This window comes from Hemitrygon akajei, chromosome 5, assembly GCF_048418815.1.
Source record: "Hemitrygon akajei chromosome 5, sHemAka1.3, whole genome shotgun sequence".
NCBI lineage: Eukaryota > Metazoa > Chordata > Chondrichthyes > Myliobatiformes > Dasyatidae > Hemitrygon > Hemitrygon akajei.
Window position 1 is genome coordinate 72,164,072 of NC_133128.1, and position 23,621 is coordinate 72,187,692.

At 40.4% G+C, this 23,621-nt stretch overlaps 1 protein-coding gene across 9 annotated transcripts in view; it reads right to left on the reverse strand.

Annotated features, from left to right (window-relative positions):
• cnksr2a (connector enhancer of kinase suppressor of Ras 2a) overlaps nt 1–23,621 on the reverse strand; it is a 560,907-nt gene that overhangs the window by 271,289 nt on the left and 265,997 nt on the right. For all 9 annotated transcript variants that reach the window (XM_073045761.1, XM_073045760.1, XM_073045758.1 and 6 more), the window contains exons 6-7: nt 13,526–13,645; nt 12,255–12,314 (exon numbers count right to left, since the gene is read on the reverse strand). In XM_073045761.1, coding sequence (XP_072901862.1) covers nt 12,255–12,314; nt 13,526–13,645 — 180 coding nt within the window. The remainder of the gene's footprint in view (nt 1–12,254; nt 12,315–13,525; nt 13,646–23,621) is intronic.

The window sequence follows — 23,621 nt, forward strand, 5'->3', positions numbered from 1 at the left end:
AAAGACTGCACAGAGACATGCATAGGGTTCAGAGTCATCCTTTCCGAGACTGAATGAATACCAACCTTGTGAGCACTCGTGGAATCGATGGGAATCAGCAAGTTCACCGAAAGACAAACAAAACCCAACACCTCTGCTGCAATCCTAGCTGTCTGCCCTGTGAGTTTGCATAGATGCTTTGAACTCAGCTTCCAGATCTACCTTCTCAATCATCATCATAGCTTGTCACACCAGACAGCCAGCCACCCTAGTGTTGTTTGGTTGATGTTGAGCAGCTCGGTGTCAGCTAAATCAGGTGAGAGCGGGCAGTTGCACAGAACGTGTGGAATGTTCTGCACCCTTTCGCCACACTCACAGGATTTTCTGGTCTTTAAACCCCACCTCACCATATTGTCTCCCGTCCTACAAACTCCCGCTCTCGCTCTGTTGAGAGTGCACCACTTCCGTCCGTCAAACAGTGCCCCGTCGGGCAACGTTTCTGTGGGGTCTTGCACTGTATTGTTTGGTGGGGCTCTGGCTTCTGTTTGTTGCCAGAGGACAACCCTGTATGTTTGGGGGGATGTTCCGTGCGGTAGTTCCTCCACTGTAGCAAAGCTTTTCCTCGGTTTTAGGCAGTTGGAAACTGGCACATGATGATGTAGTGGGTGCCGTGGATCTGAGTTCTGTTTACCTTTTTCAATTTTTGTTGTAGAGTGTCTTCGGATCTCTGGGGGAGCAATGGCTGCAAGTCTGTAAATGATGTTAGTGGGTGTGGGGCGCAGTGTACCTGTGATTATTCGGCAGGCTTCGTTAAGCAACGGGTCTATTTTCTTTGCATGGTTTGCATATGAACCTTCTCAATCAGTTCATAAAAATTGGCCACTTTTCTTCCTTTCACTTCCTATAGCCCATACTGTTCTGTATGGGCCACAGATCCTTTCCTCAGTTTTGTTCAAAGCCGAGGAAAGCCCTGATCATGATGAGAAAGTCTGGGAGCAATTGCTCTGTGTACAAGCTGTTAAGTTGCTAAAAGAATGAAAAGCTCACCAAATGTGTAGAATTACAAAAAGCACAAGACATAAAACAACTGTAGGAACCAAAAGGTCTTTTCAAATGAGGCGGAGAAGCCTTATTTGCAATTATTTGAGCTACTAAATGGCACTGAGTGGCAACAAGATTCGCTTACTTTGGAAAACATTCATTAACAAAGGACAGGGCAGTGCACAACATGTGGCCTGTTGCCTCTCAGTGCCAACATCCACGTTCAATATTAACCATGGGTGCAGCCTATATGGAGTTTGCCTGTACTCCCTGTAACCGTATGAGCTTCCTCAAGGTATTCCCACCTCCTCCAACATCCCAAAGACATGAGGGTTGGTAGATTAATGTACCAACATGTACACGTGCATATAACAACACTTGACCTCTGTAAAATGCCCCTGGCATGTAGGTAAATGGTAAAATCAGGGGAGTTTATGAAAATATGGGAGAATAATAAATGGGATTACTGTGTGATTACTGTGAATGGGTATGCACTGCCTCAGTGGAACCAGAGGCATGATCTGTGATGTATCATTACATGACTCTGACTTGAGCAGCAAGCGTTTCTCATCTTGGAATCGTGTATGCACAGAGCCATTTCCAATACCTAAGAATGCTTACAGTAGCACCCTAACAACAGATACTACTGAACCCAGCTTTCCTTGTTATGTTTTTCCTAGAGAAAAGAAAACATTTTTCTCCTAAATTATTTGTGCTAAACTATCATATTGACTTTACTTCCAGGCATGCAAACCAGCTCTCCCGGCAGAAACCTGCAGCTTGGTGAGAGTAAATTCATGGAAAATATAAACAAAAATGATGAAATATCTGTTGCAGTTTCTCCTAGTAGATTCTGGTTGTGGAACCCAGTGAGCTAAGCTTTTAGCCTCCATTATAAATATCCCAGACTGAAGTTTTAAGGTTAGTCCAGCAATTAGTGTCACTAGCAGCTTATGTGAGCATACTTTAGAGTACAACCTCATTTTAACACACGCCAGATGTTGTCAGTTGAAACACTGGTGATTTTGTAGACAATTTTCTTTTCATAAATTAAAGATTGAATGAAGCCGGTGCAAATAAAATTTGGGAGCATTATTTGTGATAAGCTGGTTCTGGAAAAGTAGATCAATTTTTTAACATATAAAAAGTAGTTTATTTACACAGTGCAGCACACACAAAATGCTGGAGGAACTCAGCAGGTCAGGCAGCATCTATGAAGAGGAAAAAATAGTCGACATTTCTGGCTGAGACCCTTCATTAGGACTGTATTTAAGCCATGTCATGTTATGTCAGTCGGAGAGATTTGTTGGTCATCACAGAGCTCTGTCTGTCAGTTGTACTCTCGGAGAGTCATCTGTTGCACAGTGTGTACCACACTCACCTTTTAACCAGTAGGTTCTGTGTTTGAGCACCAAAATCTACACTGACATGATAGTGCAGTGCCAAGGGAGTGCTGAACTGCTGGAGGTGTCTCATTTTGAAAGAAAAATTAAACTGGAGAACTATCTCCTCTTCTGGGTTGCTGCAAATAAAATATTATTTCAAACAGTGGGAATATTGACCCTGATGTCCTGGGCAATATGATATAATTTAAAGTATACATTGTATATGCAGCCATGACTACATCTTGCATACCTCCTGGGCAGATATTGACTGCCACATCTCCTATGCTACTATAGGTGCTTCATTGGCTGTAAAGCACTTTGGAACATCTTAAAAAGGTATTTTACAAACACAAGCTTTATCACTTTCACGTGCAAATGTTAGGTTTCAGGATTTAAAAGAAAGTAATTGCCTGAGAGGGGAATAATACAGGTGGGTTATATTGCCCTAAGTGTTCAGCGACAGTGACCAGTCTCTTCTCTGCAGGTTTGCACTCTTCCTGATGCGATTTGCTTCCTGAATCCTTAATAAAATCCCATGTCCCATCATCTATCCCTTGGGGATGCGTAAAAATGGTATCTGCTACTTATTCAGCATAGGAAAATATATTTTTGTCAGCTCTCCAATTAGCCCCATTTCCCCAGGCAAATGTTCCCACTCCAAGTATTTTTAGTATTTCAGTGAATGCATTCAGGATCTTAATAACTTGCCATGTAGAAAAGATGCACATTTCCTGAACAAATTCATGACAACCTTATGTGGTTCTCACAGACCAAGGATCTGGTGTATACCTTTGAAAGTATTTATTAACAATGTATAAAAAGTCCCATAATTTTCTATTATAATAATACAAAATAATGCCACATTTTCTTTGAGTTACTAATTTCCTGACTTTACACTGGATCCCCTTTAGATGATAATGCTCTGTATTGGATTACTTCAATTCATCGGGAAGCAAATCTGACATCAAAAACAAAGGTCCCAGCAACCAAATGCAATTTAATTAGCTACTGACTATCTAATACATTAGGAGTAAATAAGACATAGTATTAAGAATTCTGCAAGTAAAACTCCTTACAGTGAGTGAGAAATGCTTTCTATTTCATACACAGAAATGCAGGCGTGTGGAAGTCACTAAGCCTTACTCCCTTGACACTATCCAAACTTCAACTCCAAAAGATTATGAATACAGCAGTCTGTTTCCATTCCATATTTCATGAAAAGCAAAACAAATAACATGCAAATCCTAGGCTTGAAAATTTTAGTAATCCTAGGATCAAATGCAGCCCAAGGAGATCTTTATGCTTCTTTTGTGTTCAAGAAAAGTACATCCTATATCTGCTATGCAACTGACTTATATTTTAAAATTCTCTACCCTTGTCTGAAATCTACCTCCAGTAGATTCTATCATTTTAATCACCTTAATTTTTTTCCTTACCTCCAGGCCATGTAAGGCAAGTTTATGCAATATGAAGAGGAAAAGCAGTTAGATACCTTTGCTAACCTGATTAACACTCATCATTACAGTTTAATTCAAATGTATTTCCTTATTTGAAGGTTCACTTCAGTGAAATTCATTGTCCAATCTTCTATGATTAATTAAGCACTATTGAACTAGTGAACAGGTTTCTAAGTGACAGAAAATCATTAAAACTTTTATATAATGTTTCTTACTTAATTTCACAGAAAAAAAGAGGTTAGGAGGAAAGTGTAGAAGTTATAGCATAATCTTACATTCATTGTAATCATGATTAATTGAAACAACTATTGACACAAAGGTCTATTTTCAGTCATACTGTTGTTCCTGCATAATGCTCAGTCTCAAATCAAGTTATTTCTATTTGTTAATACTTACAACTTGCACCAGAGTGAGAAGCCACAAAGTGATGGAGGGTATTGTTGACAGTGCTATCAAGGTACCCAGCCACCAATAATCTGCACAACAATGCCCAACTGGAGTTTCACCTGGACCCTTCAGTTATCAGAGCCTTCGTCTGAATATCGACTGAACAACTAATTATGTATGATAGTCCTTGCCAATGATGTGAAGGCTGCCTCTGACAGAGTGTGGCATCAAGATGTGTGGAAGTCACTGTGCATTAAGGGGAAAACACTCCAATGACTGGAATCATAGTTTGCTCAAGTATAGATGGCAGTTGTTGTTGGAGGTCATCCAAGACTCAGGATAGCCTCAAGACACTGACCCATGCCCAATCATCTTCACCTATTCTTTCCTTCATAAGATCAGGCATAAGGATATTTTTTATGACTGTGTGATGTCAATACCACTTGAAATTCCTCAGCAACAAATAAGTTACTCCTGCATCCAGTAAAATTTAGACTAGAGCATGAGCTGTTAATTGGTAAATAGCATTCAGACTGTAAAATTACCAGAAAATGACCGGTTCTAAAGAGTGAATATAAGCACCTAACCCTTTGACATTTAGTGCATTCCTTTTGCTGAGCACCTCACCATAAACATCCTCAGGGATTATGACTAACCTGAGATACAACTTTTTACAAGAGTTGGGTATCATGTAATGAGTGACTCATTGCCTGAAACTCAAAGACAAGCACAAGTCAAGAACGTGTGATGGGATGATCTGCCCCTGCCTAGATGGATATAGGTGCAACAATATTCAAGAAGCTTAACAACATCCAGGGCAAAGCATCCTGCTTGAATAGGATTCCATCCAACACCCAACATTCAGAGCTTCCATCAATGATTCACAATGGCTGCAATGAGTTCAATTTATAAAATGAACTGCAGTTATTTGTACAGTCACCTGCAGTGCCTGTAACCACTCGCATTCTAAGAAAGGCAAGGATGTCAGGCGCACTGCTGGCTGCCCTCCATGTCACACATCAACTTGACATGGAAACACATTGCCACTTCTTTCATCATTGCTAATCCAAATCCTGGAACTCCCCTGCTTAGCAGCGACACAGCCAATCAAGAATGTAGCTTATTACCACCTTCACAAGGGCAATTAGATCCTGGAATTTAAAATTAAGTATTTCAATTTTGTCTAATTTATTGAAGTTCCTTAAATGGAAACAAATTTCAAAATTAATTTCAACTAGATACAGTGCCGATAAAAAGTATTTGCTCCACAACCCACGCCATCTCCCGGAAGTTTTCATGTTTTAGTGTTTCACAGCATTGTATCACAATGGATTTAATTTTGCTCTTTTTGACATTGTTCAACAGAAAAAAAGACTCTTTCAAGTCAAAGTGAGAATAGAACTCTACAAAGTGATCTAAATTAATCCAACCCTTTAATATGGCACACCAAATCATCATTGGTGCAGCCAAATGGTTTCAGAAGTCACATAATTAGTTAAATAGAGATCACCTGTGTACAGTCAAGTATACACCTGTATCTGGAATGTCCAACTGCTGGTGAGTCAGTATCCTGGCAAAAACTACACCATGAAGACAAAAGAACACTCCAAGCAACTCTGTGAAAAGGTTATTGAAAAGCACAAGACAGGAGATGGGTGCAAGAAAATTTCCAAGTCACTGAATATCCCTTGGAGTACAGTTGAGTCAATCATCAAGATACGGAAAGAATATGGCACAGCTGTAAATCTGCCTAGAGCCGACGTCCTCAAAAACTGAGTGACCGTTCAAGAAGGGAACAAGTCAGTAGGGCCACCAAGAGACCTATAGCAACTCTGGAGGAATTACAAGCTTCAGTGACTGAGATGGGAGAGACTGCGCAATCAACAACTGTTGCCCGGGTGCTTCACCAGTTGCAGCTTTATGGGAGAGTGGCAAAGTGAAAGCTTCTGTTGAAAGAAGCTCACATGAAATCTCGGCTAAAGTTTGCCAGAAGGCATGTGGGGGACTCTAAAGTCAGCTGGAAGAAGGTTTTATGGTCTGATGAAACCAAAATTGAGCTTTTTGGCCATCAGATTCAATGCTATGTTTGGCTTAAGCCAAATACCGCACATCAACAAAAACCCATCCCTACCGTGAAGCACGGTGGTGGCTGAATCATGCTGTGGGGATGCTCCACTACAGCAGGCCCTGGGAGGCTTGTGAAGGGAGAGGGTAAAATGAATGCAGCAAAATACAGGGAAATCCTAGAGGAAAACCTGTTGCAATCTGCAAGAGAACTGTCTTGGAGAAAATCTGTTTTCCAACAAGGCAATGATCCCAAGTATAAAGCCAAAGCTACACAGGAATAGTTTAAGAACAACAAAGTTAATGTCCTGGGATGGAAAAGTCAGCGTCCAGACCTCAATCCAATTGAAAAGTTGTGGCTGGATTTGAAAAGAGCTGTTCACTCACAATCCCCATGCAATCTGACAGAGCCTGAGCAGTTTTGTAAAGAAGAATGGGGAAAAATTGCACTTTCCAGATGTACAAAGGTGATAGAGACCAATCCACTCAGACTCAAGGCTGTAATTGCTGCCAAAGGTGCATCTACTAAATGCTGACCGAATGATGTGAGTAATTATGCAATCAATTATTTTGTGTTTATTAACTAATAAATTTAGACCAATTTGTAAAAATTTGTTTTCACTGTGACACGAAGGAGTCTTTTCTGTTGATCAGGTCAAATAAAGCCAAATTAAATCCACTGTGATTGAATGTTGTCAAACAATGAAACATGAAAACTTCTAAGGGCAATGAATACTTTTTATAGGCACTGTATGTTAACTGCATTTACTGACTTTAACCATCGTGGAACAACTGCTTGCAACTTACGTATAGTCCCTGAGGGTAGAGTTTCCCTTTTCTGTTGGCTCATTTCCGAGCCTTGTGGTGCACTGGGTGGAATTTTTTCCATTTCCATAGCATCTGAATGCTTTTCTTAAATGAGGCTGAGGTGCCAGCTCAACGCTCTGCCCAACAGAAAGCATGTGAGGAGCCGGCCGGATTGGAACTCAGGACGGTTCACCTTGAAGTCTGGTGCTGATGCCGCCGTGCCACCACAATAAATTTATTTTGAATTTTGGAATCCACGCAGTTACATCACAGCATTAAAGTGATCACTACACTGTAAATCAATGCCGCCCTTACAAAGTAAAAGGTACAGCTCAGTGCTGAAACACAGGATTGAACCAGGGACCTTTAGACCTTCCATCTAACACTCTCCTGGCTAAGCTATGTGTTGGTTCCTCAACAGCAACAGCTAATACGTGCCAAAAGTGCAGGTGACATGTAGTCCTCAAGCTTCTCATCAAATAACAATTAAAGGAAGCAACAGAATCGGTCAGCTGGAATGAAAAGACCTCTGTGGAGCTTTAATTCCGACACCTTTTGTAATATACATCATTTTTGCCTTGCCCTTTGTATCATCTATTCTAAAGTGAAGCCATTTGCTGAATTTAGAAAGAGGAATGTTTGACTATAAAATAAATACAACATGGTTAGGACTGAAAATGCTACAATTCCCTTTAGACAGGACAATATGCAAAGGATTCTTACCACCAGGAACAGTTGCAATCTAGGATCAGGATTAGTTTCAGTATCTGAAGCCAAGCAATGGTAGAATAATGTGCACCTAATTGCATTGTCTTGGTGCTCAAGATTTATTCACCTCATCCTTAACCAAAATGAGCACAAATTTCACCTTTTGCAGGCTTCACTGGAATCAATCAGTAACTATGTTGACTGGTAACACCTGCAAAACTCTTTTCAGATGCTTAAAAAAACAATAATCTCTCTTGTTTAACAGTTCTTTCATCCAAAAATGTGCAAAGTCCATCAGTGCAAGAGCAGGTGCAACTCATTAACTCTCACCAGAAATTCTTCCAAACATTTAAATTGCGCGATGGCTGATGATGAAATTATTATTTTTTTCCAATAATCTAGTATCATTCCAGGAAATTTCTGACACATAAGAGGGAATTCTGTGTCATTCTTGGTTTAAATATGCCAAACAGCCTGAACCCATCATCCAACATGGGGTCAGTAACCCTGCAGGTTCATCTAATGCATATTCAAATACTTCATAAATGAGCTGGGCACTTCTGCCTGTATTATTCTTTCAGGGAGCAAGGTCCAGAATCCTGTCACCTAAGATTCCTCCTTCAAGTCTTTCTGCCAATAATTTTAAATGCATGCCTCCTGATTTCCGATGCCTCTGCCAAGCAAATCAAGTTTTTCCTATATTCCCTTTTTTAAAACCCAAATAATATTATAAATCTCAATTAAACCCCACTTCAGCCATCTCTGTTCCAAAGAAAACAATCTAATCCTGGCTATATCCTTATGAATTTCCCTTGTATCTGGCTGTTTTAACAAGTTATCTTAGTGGACATACAAGATTCCTCATTTCCTCTGCAGCTCTCTGAAGTTACTGAAGCTTCCAGAATAAAGAATAAAATAAAAAGTCCAGAAAGGGATAAGAGGTTAAATTTAGGAAACATGGAGACAAAATTGAAGAGAAGTGTGGTGAATAAAGGACTGGAAGTGTTACATTTAAATGAATGCACTACACAAAATAAGGTAGATGATCTTGTAGCACAGTTCAAAATTGGCTTAATATCTAAGCATACACATAGTACCAAAAGGACAGGCAGGCCAGCAAAAGGGGTGGGGTGGCTTTGTTGGTAAAATTGAAATCAAGTCCTTAGAGAGAAGTGACATAGAATCAGAAGATGTAGAATCCTTGTGGGTGGAGTTAAAAAACTGCAAGGGTAAAAAGACCCTGATGGGGGTTATACAGGTGGCCCCCGTTTTTTGATCATTCTCTTTACGACAGCTTGCTGTTACGAAAGACCTACATGAGTACCTGATTTCGCTAACCAAAGAGGATTTTCGCTTCTACGAAAAAAATGTGCCCACTTTATACGTGTGTTTACCCTGAGAAAGACTACCATGACTGTGGAGCCTTGTGCGGGCAGTTGTGTGTGCATGCATGTACGTGCATATGCATGTAATGTGCGTAGGCGTGTACATGTGCATGTGCATATGTGCCGATTTTTTTTTCTCCAAATCGAGTTTGGCTTGCTGTCTTCCCAATTTCGATAAGTGAAACTACACCGAACAAACAATATTTCTACTTTATATAGGCTGTATATTTATCATATCATTCCTGCTTTTACTATACGTTTGTTATTTTAGGTTTTATGTGTTATTTGGTTTGATTTGGTAGGTTATTTTTTGGGTCTGGGAACGCTCAAAAATATTCCCATATAAATTAATGGTAATTGCTTCTTCACTTTATGACATTTCGGCTTACAAATGGTTTCATAGGAATGCTCTACCTTCGCATAGCGGGGGGAAACTGTATAAAGGCCACTAAACAGTAGGCAGGATATGGAGTACAAATTAAAATGGGAGATAGAAAAGGCACTTAAAAAGACCATGGAGGATTTCAATGTGCAGTTCTCTTGGTGCTGGATCCAAAGAGAAAGAATTTGTAAAATGCCTACGGGAGGGCTTTTCAGAGTAGCTAAAGGTCAAGCCCATTAAGGGGAAGCCACTTGATTTGGTTAGGGAGATAAAGGAACACTGAGAGTCAGTGATCATATAGCATGATAGAACTCATCATACATTTTGAGAGAGAAAAACTAAAACTGGATGTATTGGCACTATAGTTGAGTAAAAGTAACTACAGAGATATGAGAAAGAATCTGGACAAAGCTGATTGGAAGGGGATACTAGCAGGGATGGCAGTGGAGTAAAAGATGCAGTATTGGTTTATCCCAAAAAAGCAGCAGCATTTCAAAAGGAGGACGAGGCAACTGTGACTGAGAAGATAAGTCAAAGACAGCATAAAAGTAAAAGAATTGGGAAGTTAGAGGATTGGGAAGTTTTTACAAACAACAATAAGACAGCAACTAAAAAGGTAATGAGGAAAAAAAAGGGTGAAATATGAAGGTAAGTATAAAAGGATACCAGAAGTTTTTTTCAGATAGATAAAAAATAAGAGAGGCAAAACTGGACATCAGACTATTGAAAAATTACACTGGACAGACTGTAATGAGAGAAAAAGAAATAGCGAACAAACTAAGTATTTTGCATTTGTCTTCGCAAAGGAAGACACCAGTAGCTTTCAGAAATTCGAGCATGTCAGGAGGCAGAAATGAGTGTACTCACTATTACTAAGGAGAAAGCACTCGGAAAGCTGAAAGGTCTGAAGGTAGACAGGTCTCTGGAACAGATGGACTACACCCCAGGGTTCTGAAAGAGGTGGCTGGAGTGATTGTGGAGACATCAGTAATGATCTTTCAAGAATCACTGGATTTTGGAATGGTTCCAGAGGACCAGAAAATTGCAAATGTCACTCCGTGCTTTAAGAAGGGAGGAAGACAAAAGACAGGTAATATTATGCCAGTTAGCCGGACTGCAGTGGTTAGGAAGATATTAGAGTCCATTGATAAGGATGAGGTTTCGGGGCACTTGGAGGCACATGATAAAATAGGCCACAGTCAGCATGGTTTCCTCAAGGCTAAATCTTGCCTGACAAATCTGTTGGAGTTCTTTGAGGAAATAACAAGCACGATAGACAAGGGAGAGTCAGTGGATATTGTTAATTTAGATTTTCAGAAGGCCTTAGACAAGGGGCCAAACATGAGGCTGCTAAAAAAGGATAAGAGCCCATGATTATACAGGAAAGATACTGGCATGGTCAGAGATTGGCTGACTGGTAAGAGGCAAAGAGTGAGAATAAAGGGGGTCTTTTCTGGCTGCCAGTGACTAGTGGTGTTCCGCAGTGGTCAGTGCTACTTTTCACGTTGTATGTTACTTATATCAATCAATAGTCTTCAGGTGAAAGGGAGTCTACAGAAGGACTCTGACAGAGAAGTGGCACATGGACTACAGCGTAGGGAAGTGTATGCTCATGCATGTTGATAGAAGAAGTAAAGGTGAAGACTATTTTCTAAATGGGGAGTGAATTTAGAAATCAGAAATGCTAAGGGACTTGGCAGTTCTAATGCAGGATTCCCTCAAGGATAACTTGCAGTTTGGAAGGCCAAATACAATGTTTGCATGCATTTCAAAAGGATTAGAATATAAAAGCAAGGATGTAATGCTGAGGCTTTATAAGACATTAATCTGACCCCATTTGGAGTATTGTGAACAGTTCTGGGTCTCATATCTAAGAAACAATCTGCTGGCATTGGAGAGAGACCAGAGGTTGTCTCTGAGAATTATTCCAGCAATGAAAAGATTAATATACGAGGAGCATTTGATGCTCTGGGCCTGTACTTGCTGGAACTTAGAAGAATCGGGGGGTATGTTATTCAAACCTATCAAATACTGAAAGATCTAGAGAGAGCAGATGGAAAGATGATGGGACAATAGTGGTGAGTGTAGGACCGGAGGGCACAGCCTCAGAATAGAAAAGCTTCTCTTTAGAACAGAGGAATGCACTGCCTGAGTCAGTGATGGAGGCAGATACACTAGTGAAACTTAACAGACTACTAGACAGGTATATGGAGGAATCTAACATGGGGGGTTATATGGGAGGCAAGGTTTAAGGGTCAGCACAACATTGTGGGGCGAAGGGCCTGTACACGGCTGTACTATTCTATGTTCTATGTAAGGTGGAATTTCTTTAGCCATATGGTGGTGAGTCTGTGGAATTGCTGTGGAGGATAGGGAATATTTAACGTGGAGGTTGATAGGTACTCAAATGGTAAGGGTGTCAAAGGCTATGGTGAGAAGGTTATGTGAGGGAAAGTAAAAACAGCCATAATTGAATGGCGGAACAGACTTGATGCACAGAATGGTCTAATTCTGTTTGTATGTCTTGGGGTCTCTCATTCTCCATGTTACTGTTCATTTGATGCACTGCCTCAAGTGCCTGCGTAATTACAAATTATTAGTTAAATTATTTCTGCTGGCGGTAATGTAAAAGTCATTAGCTCATTGGAAAATAACTTACATTTTCAGTTGTGCCAGTGATTACATGTAGACCATCATATGTCGATTTGATGTACATGCCCTACAAACAGAGACAGAGACAAGAAAAATAAATATAGAAGGTGTCGTCTGAACAATTTAATCATTCACTTCATTATAAATGATTCTAAACAAGCTTTAAGATCATTTGGAAGGACTACTGATAGCCTCAACATTCCTAAACAATTCCTGTTTTAACAACTCACATTTAAACAATAAATACATCTTCATTTGATATTATTGTACTAATACAATGCCAGTAGCAATTAGATACAATAAAGGATGTAACATTACCCATCTATATGATAATGCTATCAATGTCAATAGCATGATACTTCCAATTATTTAATATATACTATAAGGAAAGATATAGGAGTAACGGGACTTTGATTGCCATCTAAATATTCTTAAGGGCAGAAGAGAGATATTTTTCTTTTAACATTATCAACAATTAAATTTTAGAAAGCATTCTGATTACATGGAATATTTGGCTCTCCTCTTTCTGCTGTAGTAAAGACTACAAACAGAGCAAAACTCTCTTCTCATTTACCAACAATGCGAGGTTCCAATGTTCAGGCCTGTCCCACTTATTGCAGCACCATGATACTGATATTGCTTACCTTGTCAACTCTAAGGAACCTGCTCAAATATCAGACAAACATTAATATTTGCGGGAACAGAACTTCCTGCATGTTGGCAGGAAAAATGATCGGGATTTTGCAGATAACTTTGAAGTGTAAGATTCTCATGTTTATCTTTAATTATAATAATGCAGGGTAAGGTTGCAAATTGTTCAGAATTGTGCACCACAAAATAACATATCTTCAGAAAGGAACAGGAAGATGGCTACATTCTAATACTTCGATGTTGTTATCGAGAACGGGCACTGCTTCAAGAACAAATGGAGATCTTATTATGCAAACACAACAAATAAATTTGTTCTAACTTTAAACCACATGATGATGTATAAACATAACTTTAATATCCAAATCACAGAAGACAGGTACATTTGCCAATTTTTTTTTTTGTATCCAGTAAACTACAATCAATGTGAAGTTTGCTCCTCTCTCTCTGGCCACACATATTCCTCTGGGTGTTCTGGATTCCTCCCATGCCACAAAGAATTGCAGCTTAATTGACCACAGTAAATTGGCTCTGGAGTATAAGTCACAGATTCTAGGGATTGGAGGGCCTTGTGCTAAAAACTTCAACTCCAAAAGTGGAGCTTTGATTCAGGAGACAAATGAACCTTACCAATCCTTCATTGGGTTTGATGTTTGTCAGCTGAATGACCTCCAAGTGAGCAGACTGTGAAACCAGTGGATCAGAAGAGAGAGAGATAATGTGATCACAGACTCCTGACAGTGTCTTACACTACGAGAGAGAGAAAAAAAAAGACATAAATGCACATTTCTAAGAACCAACGGGAAGACAAGCAAATTAATTTAATAAACTGCTGAATGAGAATTATTTTACTTTTAAATCATAAGAAAACAACCATTCCAGTCAGGAGTCCCCACATTTGCAGAGCAGGTTGTTACTCAGAATGTTTCCTTAGAGCCTCATGCTGATAATGGGTCAGATACCTTAAGCAAAAGAAACACCTTACAGCAACTACTAAACTATGATAATCCTAAATAAACTCAAGTAAATCAGAACCCAACATGCCAGAAAGTGACCAGCTATAGATCCAACTTATAATTAATCCTTTTCAAGATCAATTATCCTTTACTAATGAAGTTCTCAATGGTTCTCATAACATTTTTAGTTCTAACTAATTTTAAAGGTTATGGTGTTGTTGATAAATGTGAGATGCTATATTTTGGTAGGAATAATCAAAATAGGACATACATGGTAAATGGTAGGGCATTGAAGAATGCAGTAGAACAGAGTGATCTAGAAATAATGATGCATAGTTTCCTGAAGGTGGAATCTCACGTGGATAGGGTGGTGAAGAAAGCTTTTGGTATGCTGGCCTTTATAAATCAGAGCATTGAGTATAGGAATTGGGATGTAATGTTAAAATCGTACAAGGCGTTGGTAAGGCCAAATTTGGAGTATTGTGTACAGTTCTGGTCACCGAATTATAGGAAAGATGTCAACAAAATAGAGAGAGTACAGAGGAGATTTACTAGAATGTTACCTGGGTTTCAGCACCTAAGTTACAGAGAAAGGTTGAACAAGTTAGGTCTTTATTCTTCGGAGCGTAGAAGGTTGAGGGGGGACTAGATAGAGTTATTTAAAATTATGAGGGGTATAGATAGAGTTGACGTGGATAGACTTTTTCCATTGAGAGTAGGGGAGATTCAAACAAGAGGACATGAGTTGAGAGTTAGGGGGCAAAAGTTTAGGGATAACACGAGGGGGAATTTCTTTACTCAGAGAGTGGTAGCTGTGTGGAACAAGCTTCCAGTAGAAGTGGTAGAGGCAGGTTTGGTATAGTCATTTAAATTAAAATTATATATGGACAGGAAAGGAATGGAGGGTTATGGGCTGAGTACAGGTCAGTGGGATTAGGTGAGAGTAAGCGCTCAGCATGAACTAGAAGGGCCAAGATGGCCTGTTTCCATGCTGTAATTGTTATATGGTTATATGGTTGTAATAGGCTGAATTCCAAAAGAGGTTTCCAAAGTGCAAGTATGAGGCAAGAGCAGGTATTCGTCCACTGAATGGAAGGAAGGTGCATAAGCTCACAGAATCCAACAAGATCAGCTCCCAGCACTTCCCATCCTTCATATGATCATCTTTGTTGTTCTGAGGATGGGAACGCTTGGGTTTTGTTAATGTAAAATGTATATGGGATTTTGGCTATGTAGGATCAGCATCATTTTTATTATCATTTACATATGCTGTGAAATTCATTGTTCTGCAGCAGCAATATTGTGCAAGACATGAACAGTGTTCGAAGTTACAAACAATAGATAAACAGTGCGAAAAGATGAATAGTGAGGTGGTGTGCATGGAATGATGGACTGCTCAGAAATTGGAACAAGCTCTTCTTAAAATGATGAGTGAGGGACTTCGTGTTTCTGTATCTCCTCCCTGAGGGTAGTAACACAGAGAAGGCATGTCCTGAATGGTAAGAGTCTTAAATAATGGATGCCACCTTCTTGTGGCATTGCCTTTTTGAGATATCCTCAACGGCGGTGAGGATTGTGTCCATGATGGGACTGGCAGAGTCCACAACCTTTTACAGCCTCTTGTGATCCTGTGCACTGGGAGCTCCGTGCCAGTCTGTGATGCCTGGTAAACATGGCAATGCATGATAGAATACACTGATAAATCTTGGAAAACTTTTGATACAGTTCTATAATTTCAAGGTGTACAAATAAAAAAAGTTTGAACTTGCATTTCAAGACATCACAGATAAATTCAGACCACCTGAAAACGTCTTATTGTAATGTTGAAATTTATTTCCCATTCAAAATGAGCTCAATGTTGCCTGTCTTCATTTCTCATGCACTAAAGTTTCTTTCCTTCTTCCCTCAACTAAATCTATCAGTACAACTCTCTGTTCCTTTCTCCCTCACATTCTTGTCCAGCTTCTCCTTAAATTTATCCATCCCATTCACTTTAACCACATTAAAAATTTGAATATACCTTAACGCAATATTTTACAGAGCTGTAAAAATACAATAAAATATAAGTGGCTGTACTATGGGTGAAGGGTGAAACGTAAACAACTGTTTATGCAATGCACATGTTTAAGGGTAATTGCAAACAACACAAGGTATCATGAGGGAAATCCTTTTACAAATTTAAATCATTTTACATATCAGCCTTCTAGATTTCAAATGTCTTGAAAGATTTTCAATAATAACTTTTAGAAAGGAATGGAATAAGCTGTCGAGAAGGGGGAAAAAAAGCCAAGATTATGGTGAAACAAATGAAGGGTGTTTCTAATTGGATTTCTCTTCAGAAGAGCCAGAACAACTATGGAGGGGCAAAAGAGTAATCTCCTTCACTGTACTCTTCAACATTTGGAAGCTCATTTAAAAAAAATTCCATGTCAGCTGGAATGTTCTTTCACTGATGTATTAAACTCATATAAACAAATTCCTGATGGTATCAGTACTTAGAAGCAACAAAAGTATTTTTCCATTTGGAAAATGGCACCTACTTAGTGACCTTCTAGGTACTCTCCCTAAACTACATTGCTTCATGACAATAAACCCATCATTAGTTTAAGCAAAATAAAATCACGGCTGACTTCATACTATATGCGCGGAAACAATTACAGTGAAGACCGTTTCCTTAAGATTCTTTCGCGTTTGAAGTTCAAACTTCTGATTTAAGATGGCGCCGCTGAAGACAGTGACAGCTCACTGGTGGTTCCCAAAACAAGAAATGCAACTAAAGACTTTATTGATAACACTTATTCCGTAAAAAGTAAACGATCACTGCAAACAATGAAGAGGCGAGCAAAGGTGAGGCCGAGTCGAGGTCAAAGTGTGCAAGGTTGAGGCATGTTCGAGACAGAGTTGGAGCAAGCGGAGCAGAAAAGGAGGAGGGGCAGGTTCGGGGCCCATCCATCTGAACCAAGAGCAAGGTTTGAGCGGTCTAACCGCCAGGTTGTTTGGATAGGTCAGGTACAGGCTGAAAAGTGGTGGTGGGGTCCAGGCCCAGAGCATATCGATACGACTGTGACTGGGTCCTAGCGCAAGGAACGACTTGTTGTTTGGAGGATTTAAACGCCGGCCCGATGAACTGAAAAGGCCGGGTGTCGGGACCAGAGGGGAGGTTGGGGCTGTCTCTGCTTGCTGCTCTGAGTTATACTGAACTGAGGCTGAGGCTCTGGGCCTGCTCTGGCCGTGGCATCTGAGGACCCACTTCCGTTCTAAATGTTATTTGTTTAGTTTTATTGTCTGCATGATTTGTTTCTTCCCCTCTCTCTCTGCACAATGGGTGTTTGTTGTACTTTTTTTTAAAATGGGTCCTTTCGGATTTCTTGTTTTGTGTCTGCCTGTAAGGAGATGAATCTCAAGGTTGCATAACATATACATACTTCAATAATAAATGTACTTTAAACTTTGGAGAGTCAGCATTGATTAACGTGTTTTACAAATTCAGAGGGATCGTTATTGTTTCTTATTTTAAATAATTAAACTTGGGCCCCCTATTGCCATATTCAATATAATTTTCCCAAATTAGTTACAAATGCAGATATCAGCAGTTTTTTTTTTAAAGCTTATAAACAATGCAAGACATGCTGGTACTATCTCAGTACTGGCTCACCTCAGAGATTGGTATTTGCAAATGAATACCTTCACTGTTTGTTTCAACTTCCCCTTTCTCATTTTATAAATATACACTAGTCTCTGGAATTCTGAAGCTGCAGTTCTCAGAACACAGCTGTCAACTCTAGGCAAACTCTGACTGTGAGATTTCCCGACTGCAGCGCTTCACAACAAAACTGTAAGTGTGGTTGAAAGATGCATCTGTCAGAACAATCCCAGTCTGTGCTAATCAGTACTTTCGTCTGAACCAACTTTCCCGAGTCACTGATGGTCTTCAGCTGCTGCTCAAGCTACCGGCTGTCATCTCCAAGTGACTGTTCATTGCCATCAGGAAGAGAAGCAACACTGTAAACTGTTTACAGTCTGACTCTGTGACTATCTCAGAGGTCAGCACATCATTCTCTATGACTTCCATCATATTCAACTGGATCCTCCCACATTTTCCCTTCTCCCCCCCCCCCCCCCACCCTACTCACCATTTTCCACAGGGATTATACTTAATATGACTCCCCTGCCCATTCTTCCCTCCCCACTGATCTCCCTCCTGGCAATTACCCCTGTAAGTAGGACAAGTGCTGCACATCCCCCTACACTCAACTCCCCTCACCACCACTCAGAGCCCCAAATAGACCTCCCAACTGAAGCAACACCTCACCTGAGAGTCTGTCACGGTTATCTACTGTACCCGGCACTCCCAGTGCGGCCTCCTCTGGCGAAGACTGGAGGGCCGCTTCATCGAGCACCTTCCACCAGAGAAGGTGGGGTTTTCCCGGTGGCCACCCATTTTAATTCTCCATTCTGGCAATGAGGCCACTCTCAGGTTGCAGGTTATATGTATAAAGTACATGAATGGCATGGGTCATTATGCTACTATGTCATATGTGCTGTAGGTTTTCTATGTTTCTGTGTGAGCAGCTCACTTAAAAAAAAGGAAGTGAAACTAAGTAGATGCACTTTCCCAGACTCCTGTGTGTTCCTTTTGATTAGTTTCTAGAGTTACAAAACGTAACAGTGGCAACAAGGTAGTTTTAAAACAAACCTGACATGACAATGCACCTGTTGAAGTGCAACACGTTTCTTGGGAAGAGAACAAGTTAGAAAAAAGGCAAACAACAGACGGAATTCATGGCTGGCTACATGGGAAAGATAGACACATTTGATTGCCTAACAGATAACTGGATGATGTATACTGAATGAATTGAGCAGTATTTTGAAGCAAATGAAATTGCTAATGAAAAGTGAGTGCAAGTTTTACCGAATGTAAACAGTGGAAAAGCATTCAGTTTGCATTGAGGTTTGACCGCTCCAACCAAACCAGCCAAAATTAGCTTTGCTAATATCGTGAACTTGTCTCTGATGTGCATGGCAATCCAAACTGCCTGGAACGTGTATCAGAAATTCCATTTCCCCTATTTTTACCAGTGGACTTGCCCTTGGTGGTGGTTGCCTTCTGTGGGGATTGAGAGTTGTTGTACCATCCAAGGTGAGAGCTGGAGCTGCATGCCAGTCACCTAGCATGGTTAAAATGAAAACATTAGCTCGAAGCTTTGTCTGGCGGCCTGGGTTAGATCAGCAGATCGAGCAGCTTGCCACGCACTGTCCGGGATGCCAACAAGTCCAGAAGATCCGAAGTGCAAGACCTCTCCAGCCCTGGGAATGGCCTGCTTTGCCCTGGCAGAGGATTCATGTGGATTTTGCCAGACCAATCAGTGGCACAAATTTCTCAATAGTAGTGGATGCAGCTGCAAAGTGGCCAAATATGTTTCAAATTTCCAAGTCACTGAGTATACTTTGGAGTAAAGTTAAGTCAATCGTCAAAAACATACCATCCCTACCATGAAGCATATTTGTAAATATGCATAGAACAGGCTGTCCTCGGAAACTGTGGCCATTCAAGAAGGGAACTAGTGAGAGAGGCCACCTTGAGGACAACTCTGGAGGAGATACAAGTTCAGTGGCTGAGATGGGAGAGACTGTACATACAATAACTGTTGCCTGGGTGCTTCACCAGTCATGGCTTTATAGGAGAGTAGCAAAGAGAAAGCCACTGTTGAAAAAAAGCTCACATGAAACCTTGGTGAGAGTTTGCCAAAAGGCACGTGGGAGACTCTGAAGTCAGCTGGAATAAGGTTCTATGGTTTGATGAAACCAAAATTGAGTTTTTTTGGCCATCAGACTAAACACAATGTTTGGCGTAAGCTGAACACCGCATATCAAAAACACACCATCCCTACCATGAAGATGGTGATGGCTGCATCATGGATGATGGTGGCTACATCATGCTGTGAGGATATGCTTCAGGCCTTGAAAGGCTTGTGAAGGTAGACTCTTCTTCGGCTGTCCATCAATTTCGATGATGACTGGGGCCTGGGCAAGGTTGTATGGAAGACCTGCAATTGCCCATGCTGCAAGACTCCCCTCTCCATGCCGCCAATGTTGTCCAAGGGAAAGGCATTAGGACCCATACAGCTTGGCACCGGTGTTGTCGTAGAGCAATGTGTGGTTAAGTGCATCGCTCAAGGACACAACACGTTGCCTCAGCTGAGGCTCGAACTAGTGATCTTCAGAACACTAGACCATTGCCTTAAACACTTGGCCATGCACCACACAAGGAGAGGATAAAATGAATGCAGTAAAATACAGGGAAATCCTGGAAGAAAACCTGATGCAGTCTGTAAGTGAACTGTGACATGAGAGAAGATTTATTTTCCAGCAAGACAATGACCCCAATCATAAAGCCAAAGCTGCACAGGAATGGCTTAAAAACAACAAAGTTCATGTCTAGAAGTGACCAAGTCAGAGTCCAGACCTCAATACAATTGAGAATTTGTCACTGGACTTGAAATGGGCTGTTCACACACGATCCCCATACAATCTGACAGAGCTTGAGCAGTACTGTAAAAAAGAATGGGAAAAATTGCAGTGTCCTTATGTGCAAAGCTGATCGAGACCTATCCACACAGACTCAAGGCTGTAATTGCAGTCAAAGGTGCATCTTCTAAATACTGACTTGAAGAGGGTGAGTAGTTTTGCAATCAATTATTTTGCGCTTTATATTTGTAAGGAATTTAGACCAATTTGTAGAAATTTGTTTTCAATTTGACGTGAAAGAGTCTTTTCTGTTGATCGGTGTCAAAAATGTCAAACTAAATCCACTGTGATTCAATGTTGTAAAACAATGAAACATGAAAACTTCTAAGGGGGTGGGGGGTTGAATACTTCTTACAGGCACTGTAGCTTCACCTATCACCTACAAGCTTGAGATGCTTCCACACCCCCATCTTCTTATTCTGGCTTCTTCCACTTTTCTTTCTGGTCCTCATGTAGGGTCTTGGTCCAAAACATCGACTGTTTATTCCTCTCCACAGATGCTGCCTGACCTGCTGAGTTCCTCCAGCATTTTGTGTATATTGCTCAGAAGTCAAAGTAATCCTTCAACTTTAAGTAGTTTCCAATAACCCACAATACCACTGTTCACATTTTAGTATTACTGGAACACAACCATCAACAAAAGTGGGAAGAGCCATTTAGTCCCACGAGTCTTTTCATTCAATTAGCTGATCTGTATCTCAGATTCAATTACACGCCTTGACTCCTTCAGACTCTTACCTATTAACAATCTGTCATGCTGCTTCTATATGTTCAGTTTACCTTGCCTTAATAGTCTTTGCAGCAATGCATTTCCAGATTTTCACTATCCTTTGAACACGGAAGTATTACCTGACCTCACTGTCATCTAATTTTACGATTACAGCTCCTTCTTTTAGACTTCCATCAGAGGAGTTTGTTTCTTTTTAATCAAACCAATTAAATCTTTCACTCATCATTAACACTTCAATCAAACCCTTAATCTTCCATACTCAAGAGAATTTTCAATCATTACAAGTAGCATTGGCAATTAACTTGCATTTCCTGACTGACTCTGAATCCTGAATTGATTATCTGTCACAGCTGTGTTAAAAAAAGAGTCCACGGCACACCAAGATGTCAGGGTTTTGCCATTCAATATGTGGAGTGTGGCGAAACCTGATTGCTGCACTAAATATTATGTTTCATCAGGGCGGATAAAGAAGCAAGATTCAATTCTGGTGCCTTTTTTTGCCAAAAATTTCCTGGATTAGATTTGTACTGCAACATACTATCCTGATATGTAATGACTCAAGACCAAGTGAAGACAAAGGACCAAATGTAAATAAGAGGAAGAGGTAGGAGGGAGAAGCTGGGAAGGGGGATACGTTCAGAGGCGGAGAAGGGGAAACATAGGAGGGGAGAGAGTAGAACAGTACAGCACAGGAACAGGCTCTGGCACACAATCTTGTGCTAAACCAATTAAATTAGTAATCAAACCACCAACTAATCTCCTCTGCCTACACAATGTCCATATCCTTCCATTTTCCTCACATTCATGTGCCAATCTAAACATCTCTTAAAAGTCTCTAATATATCTGCTTCACCACCACCCCAGGTAGCACATTGCAGGCACCCACCATTCTCTGTAAAAAAAAATTGCCCCTCACATCTCCTTTGAAGTTACCCCCTCTCACCTTAAGGGCATGTTCTCTGGTATTAGACAGTATCATTTTACAAGGGTTGAAATGTCAGCATCCTCTATATATGCCTCTCATAATCTAATAAACCTTTATCAGATCTCCCTTGGCCTCTGCAGCTCCAGAGAAAACAACCCATTTGTCCAAACTCTCAGTAGAGCATATGCCTTCTAATCCAGGCAGTATCCTGGTAAACATCTTCTGCACCCTCTCCAAACCTTTAACGTACTTCCTATAACATGGTGACCAGAACTCTATGCAATACTCTGGATGCAGCCTAATTACAGTCTTATAAAGCTGCAACATAACTTCCTGACTTTTGAACTCTAGTGTGCCATATGCCTTCTTAACCACCCCATCAGCTCATGTAGACACTTTCAGAGAGCTATGAACTTGGACTCCAAGATCCCTTTACTCCTTAACACTGTTAAGGGTCTCTTTACGTTTAACCCACCAAGATGCAACACTTCATATTTCACCGGGTTAAATTCCATCTGCCATTTATCTGCCCATATTTGCAACTGACATACAGTATATCCTGCTGTATTCTATAACAGTTTAATATTCTATAACATGTTAAAACCATAAGATATAGAATCAGAACTAGGCCATTTGGCCCGTAGAGTCTGCTCCGCCATTTCATCATGGCTGATCCATTTTTCCTCTTGGCTCCTTTCTCCTGCCTTCCTCCCCATATCCCTTTATGCCAATCAAGAATCTACCAACTTCTAAATATACATAAAGCTTGGCCTTCACAGCTGTCTATGTCAATGAATTCCAAAGATTCACTATTCTCTGGCAAAATAAATTACTCCTCATCTCTGTTCTAAAAGGATGGCCCTCTATTCTGAGGCTGTGACCTCTGGTATTAGACACTCCCACCATAGGAAACATTGTCTCAATTCTATCAACACTTTATCAAGGCCTTTCACCATTTGATAAATTTCAATAAGATGACCTCTCATTCTTCCGAATTCCAATGAAAACAGGCCCAGAGCCATCAAACACTCTTCATGACAAGTTGTTTAATCCTGGAAACATTTTCATGAGGCATCTTTGAACCCTCTCCAGTTTCAGCACATCCTTTCTAAGATAAGGGGCCCAAAACTGCCCACAATATTCCAGATGAAGCCTCACCAGTGCTTTATAAAGTCTCAACATTACATCTTTGCTTTTATATTCTAGTCCTCTTGGAATGAATGCTAACATTGCATTTGCCTTTCTCACCACAGACTCAACCTGCAAATTAACCTTTAGGGAATCCTGCACAAGGACTGTCAAGTACCTTTGTGCCTCAGATTTTTGTATTTTCTCACCATTTAGAAAATAGTCAACCCATAGTTTGCCCATTCTCCTAATCTGTCTAAGTCCTTCATATTGTCCACAAACTTTGCAACAAAGCCATCAATTCCATTATCCAAATCACTGACATATAACGTAAAAAGAGTCGTTACCAACACAGAACCCTGTGGAACACCACTAGTTACCGTTATCCAACCAGAAAAGGCTCATTTTATTCCCGCTTTGCCTCTTGCCAATAAGGCACTGCTTTATCCATGTTAGAAT